At 49.1% G+C, this 5831-nt stretch overlaps 1 protein-coding gene across 5 annotated transcripts in view; it reads left to right on the top strand.

The window, feature by feature from the left end:
• Window positions 1-5831, top strand: part of POU2F2 (POU class 2 homeobox 2) — a 57413-nt gene that overhangs the window by 38769 nt on the left and 12813 nt on the right. For all 5 annotated transcript variants that reach the window (XM_027766731.1, XM_014582794.2, XM_027766726.1 and 2 more), the window contains exons 6-7: window positions 4706-4811; window positions 4973-5064. In XM_027766731.1, the coding sequence (XP_027622532.1) occupies window positions 4706-4811; window positions 4973-5064 (198 nt within the window). The remainder of the gene's footprint in view (window positions 1-4705; window positions 4812-4972; window positions 5065-5831) is intronic.

Raw genomic sequence — 5831 nt, 5'->3', positions numbered from 1 at the left:
TGTTCATCATTTTGGTGACTTACTGGAAGATGGCGGTTCTGGCCCAAAGCAAAACCCTTCGGTTGGATTCCGAGATAATTGGCAGCTAGAATGAGAAAGGCGTAAGGTCAGGGTGCATTCTGTTCACTGCTGGACATGAAGAAAGTGGAGGCCTTCCCAGGGGACAGGGAACAGCCTCAGACTGTGGAAAGAGGAAAGCTTTGAATAGGAGGAACTGGACGGGCCTTGGCTCAGTAGTTAAGGCTGCTAAGTCCCCCGTTGCTGACCACATGGCTAGAGTCCCAGACCTGGTGGTTGAAAAATACACCTGGTGCATGTGCACGCATGCCCAAAATCCTGAAAGGAAGGAAAATGGAGGAGAAGGGGTTGTTGCCTTACTGTGTTCCGTGGAGAGATGCTTTCTCGCTTTCTCTCTTTCTGTTCCAGCAAATGCACGCGCCCTCTGGCAAATTAAAACAAAAAAAAAAGAAAAGAACAGCAGGGATTTGGGGCAGCAATGAGTGTTTGACTGGCTAGTATTCATTCATTCATTCATTCATTCATTCATTCATTCGTGTTCCACATTCAAGAGGTACAGATGGATTTACGGCATGGCCTGTTCCGGGTATAGGTTTTCAGACACAGTCCAGGTGTACCTAAGTAAAGACCTAGATGTGCTATTTTCTTTTGGTTTTAACATAAACAGCGTATCGCACCCACCGTTCTGCCTCTCGAGCTTTCCAGTAACAGGGTATTGCCCCACATCAGGACGCGCAGTGTCATGCTCTGGTGACGGCATGGCATTCCTCTGGGAAGCCCCACCTAAGTCGGCCGGCCTGTTCCCGGCTGCTTTCACGTGCTCAGCCAGCTCTGCTCTTTGGCTGGAACACCACTTGCGTCTATAGAGGTCATTTTGCACAAGTGAGAGTATGTCCTTAAGACAAATTCCTAGCAGCGGAGGGGCGGAGTCAAAGGGCGTGTGCTTTGATAGAGAGACATGGCCAGTCGCCCTCTGACCAGCCATGCACAAGTGTCTTCTCCCTCACTGTCCGACGTGGCATGTCAGGCATGGTTTTTATCTTTGCTGATATGAGCGGTAAAAATAGCTCCTCAGTGCCGTCGTAGTTGTGTTTATCTTATTGTGAGTGAATCTGAATGTATTTTCTTTTTTTAAAGAATTATTTATTTATTTAATCCCACTTGTTGTTATTATTATTATTATTAATTTGACCAGACAGAAACAGACACAGAGAAAGGGAAAGTGAGAAAGAAAGCTGCAAGGTCCAGGACTCAAACCATGATCAGTCATGTGGAAATCCAGCCCCTTTAACCAGCATGCCACCTGCTGGCCCCGAATCTGAATGTATTTTCATTTCACATCATTAGTATTGCCGCGGTCCTTTGGCCATGTTACCACTGGGCCATCAGTTTGTCATCTTACGAGTTTGAATTTGTAATTGCTCTTTTTTTTTTAGAGGTTTTTGCTATAGGGCACAGGCGCTCTTCAGAGAGAGACAGAGAAACAGAAAGTAAGAAATCATCCCCCAGGGGAGATGGCCATGCTGCGATCCCTTCTCCATTCTCCTCTCGGGATCTTGGGCACGCACGCACACATGTCCAGCGTGAGTTTAAGCCACCAGATCTGGGACTTGAACTGTGGTCGACTACATGGGAGTCCAGTCACATAGCCATTATGCTAGCTGCTGTTCCCTAGTGATAAATCTTATGAAGGAGATGAAATGGGGGTGTTAAAGGGAGGTGTGGGGGTGGGCTGGTTTAGATTAGGTGGTTAAAGGGAACCTTTCTGTTTTATTGGATTTATTTCATGAGAGAGACAAAAAAGCATCCTCCACCGGGTCTTCAGGCTGCTGTCCTCTCCTGGTCTCAGCCTGGATCATGGGCGCTTGTGTGTCCCCAGTGTGCTCAGAGAGGCCCCAGGATATGAACTCAGGACCTTTCCCATGGGGGTCCGGTTACACCACCACTGTACCGTCACCTGGCCCCACGAGGACCTTCTGAAGAGGTCACTTTGTGTTAGGACCTGAGTTACGAGAAGAACTCAGGCACGAGTACAAGAACTAGAGCTTCCTTTGGGACCAGCAGGTGGCGTGGTGGTTAAGGGCACTGGACTCCCACGTGGCCAGCAGCGGTTCAAGTGTCAGACCTGGCGGCTTGCTTTCTCACTTTCTCTCTCTCTCTCTTACTCTGTCCCTCTCTGGTCAAATTAAAATGAGTAAATAAAGTTAAATAAGAGAATTCTTTTTTTAAAAAAGAAATTATTTAAAAAGAAAAAGAAAGAAAAGGAGAACTAGAACTTCCCTAGAGATAGACAAACAGCACTACGTGAAGACCCTGAGGCAGGAGAGAGCTTGGTGCACCTGACAGACAGAAGAACACAGCCAGGAGGGAGAGGGCCCCACGAGTTGTGGCTGGTGAGGAGGTTAGCACAGGCCTCAGTACAAAAGGCCTGACTGGCCAGATGAGTTTCGGTTGTATTGTTAAGAGCTATAAGAAGCCATTGGAATATAAGGGGGTTTTATTTTTTCATTTGGCAATGTTCGAACATAAAGGTAGAGAGAATGCTATAACGGACCCCAGGTATCTATCACCCAGCTCAGCGGAGAGCAATGCTTTGCCAGTTCTACTGACAGATAGCGTTTCACCTATCTTTTTATATTCCTTACTTTTTCGGTGGTGGTGGTGGTGGTGGTGGGATGTTGATTTTGTTTTTTCTTCTGCCTCATTTTCCTTTAAAAAAAAATTTATTTATTTAATTTCATTTATTATTATTATTATTATTATTATTATTATTATTATTATTAATCTGTCCCGAGAGAAACAGAGAGAGAAAAAAAAAACCGCACCACTTGCCGGCCGTGCTCCCCCCATCTCCTTTTTAAAAAAATATTTGTATTGAGGTACAACAAATACAGAAAAGTGCACAAATCGTAAGGTACACAGCACAACGGACACTCACAAGCTGAGCACACTCACGTAACTGGTGCCCAGGAGCCTCCCGACTTCTAATATGCAAATGGAACATGAATAGGATCATGCCCGGCCCCAGTGGTGGTGTGGTAGTGAAAGTGCTGGACCCCACTTGGCTGACTCTGTGGTTGAGTCCTGGGCCCAGTGGCTTGAAAGTCACACTGGGCACATGCGCATACGTGTCCCCAATCCTGAGAAGAGAACAGGAGGAGAAGGGACTGCAACGTGGCCATCTCCCTAGGGGGTGATTTCTCACTTCTCCCCCCTCTCTGTCACTCTCTGTCTCTCTCTGGGGCCAGTGCATACACTCTGTGGCCAAAAAGGAAGGGGGAACAAAAAGAATCGTGCCGGATGTCGACTCGCTTCCTTCACTCATTACATGTGGGAAGTTTTTATTAGGTTGGCGAGAAAGTCATGCATATTTTTCCACACGAAAATGTGTCATGATTTTCCCAGACAACCCCGTAGTCGGCCCCCTCGTATCACAGGTTTCTACATCTGCAGATGCGTCCAACTCCAGAGAGAAAAAGTTAAATAAAAACTATACGTCGGGGCCAGCAGGTGGCATGGTGGTTAAGGGCACTGGATTCCCACATGGTTGGCTGTGGTTCGAGTCCCAGATCTGGCAGCTTGCTTTCTCACTTTCCATCTCTCTCTCCGTCCCTCCCTCCCTCCCTGTCTAGTCAGGTTAAAATAAATAAATATAATAAGTAAAATAAAGTTAAATAAAATAATTTAAAAAAAAACTATACATAGCATTCCACTGAATCCCAGTTTATTTACCCAGTCTACTGTTGGTGGGCACTTGGGCCCTCTTCAGGCTATTTCAAATGGTTGGTGTGAACATTCTAGTACAGTCTTGTGGTGGGCAGGTGCACGCATTTACGGTGGGTCACAAGTTAGGTGTATTAGTAGGTAGTGCCTGTATTAGTTGACTAGAGGGGTCATAACTAAGAACTGCAAACCGGGTGAAGGAAGGAACAGAAATGTATTGTCTCACTGTTCCGGAGGCTTGAGGTCAAGGTGTCAGCAGAGCTGGTCCCTTTGCATGCTGTGAGGAGGGGAAAACGTGTCCCAGGCCTCTCTCCTTGGCTTACAGATGGCTGTCTTTTTGCCTTGTCTTCCTTTGCTCCACGTCTGTCTCTGTGTCTTAATTTCCCTTTTTCATAAGGACAACTGCTGGAGCCCACCCGAGTGACCTCATTTTAACTTGATCACCTGCAAAGGCCCTATCTTCAAGGAAAGCGCCAGTCAGCTCCTGGGGGTTAGGATTCCAGCGTATCTGTAGGGGCGGGGGCAGCTGAACCCATAACAGTGCCGAAGAGTTTCTGGAAGTCACTGTGCCCATTCACATACCTACTCTGTGCTGAAGAATTTGGAAGCTGATTTCAGACGTATCATTTGCCTTGGGAGTGTTTTAAAAGGAGAAAAGACGGACTGGTTTTACATTTTTAGATGATTCTATTTGTTCTGTGTAAATGCAAGACAAGGCAAATATTTCATCAAGCAAGTAAAGGTAAATAAAGAGCAAGCCCTCCCAGATGACCCGGACGGAACCGTCTGGTACCCCATGGTCGAGAGAAGCCTCTGGGTACCTTTGGCTCTAAGATGCTGTCCAGAGACCCAGTGCCCGATTGCCCTGTGCAGTGGTTTCCTGCTGCAGCCCCTTGGGGCTCAACGGATGCAAAGGGAGGAAGCTGGCCAGGACTCAGGCTGTCTTTCTGTCTTCCCCTGCCAGGACATACAGCAGCTCCTCCAGCTCCAGCAGCTGGTGTTGGTGCCGGGCCACCACCTCCAGCCACCTGCCCAGTTCCTGCTGCCGCAGGCCCAGCAGAGTCAGCCAGGTAAGGCTCCCTGTCTGAAAAACTTTTGAATTCCCAAATACACGTGGTCCGGGCTTCTGGATGATGTTATCGGTGAACGTAACAGTGATGGCCTCCCGGCTGCCTCCGCAGAATTTCCCTAGCCTCCTCTTCACCCCGCCTGTTCCCCCTTGTCTCCCCAGGCCTGCTACCGACGCCAAATCTATTCCAGCTACCTCAGCAAACCCAGGGAGCTCTTCTGACCTCCCAGCCCCGGGCAGGGCTTCCCACACAGGTAAGACTGCCCACCAGATGGCCCGCAGCAGGACCCGCTGAAGACTGGGTGGGTATGGTGGGAGGGGGTGGGTTCCCGTCTCCATTTGGCCCACCCCACAGGCCCCGAAGCCGAGAGGGGGGAGCCACAGAAGCCGAGAGAGGAGTTGGGGGACCGGGAGTGCAGCCCCACCCTGCCACGGATTTGCTGCAGGACCTCAGACAAGCCAATCTCCCTGTCTGAGTTAGGAGCTTCTCTACAGAATGAAGGGAGCCAACCCAGACTAATGGTTCCTAACCCTTTCAGGCACATGGACTCCTTTGAGAATCTGATGAAAGATGTAGGTCCGATCCCTATTCTCCCACAGTGCACATGGGTACAAATACATGACATTTCGGGTAGCTGGTGGCTTGAAAAATGTGCTCATTTGACCACAGAATCCCAACAGGACGGACAAGTGTAGGTGACTGTGGCATGGCCATACCCTACTGAGGGCGCTTTCCCTCTGTCTCTCTGGTGAGTTCATGCACTCTCTGGCAATTAGAAAGAAAGAAAGAGGGAACCAGCAGTTAGCGTAATGGCCGTGTCACTGGACTCCCACGTAGTTGACAACGGTTCGCGTCCCGGACCCGGTGGCTTAAAACTCACGCCGGGCGCGTGTGCGTGCGTGCCCAAGATCCCGAGAGGAGAATGGAGGAGAAGGGATTGCGGTGTGACCATCCCCCCTGGGGGGTGATTTCTCGCTTTTGTCTCTCTGTCTCTCTCTGTCTGTCTGGCGAGCGCACGCG

The sequence above is a fragment of the Tupaia chinensis genome, unplaced genomic scaffold (genome assembly GCF_000334495.1).
Source record: "Tupaia chinensis unplaced genomic scaffold, TupChi_1.0 Scaffold000067_1, whole genome shotgun sequence".
Lineage (NCBI taxonomy): Eukaryota > Metazoa > Chordata > Mammalia > Scandentia > Tupaiidae > Tupaia > Tupaia belangeri.
This window is presented reverse-complemented; position numbering and strand designations above follow the sequence as displayed.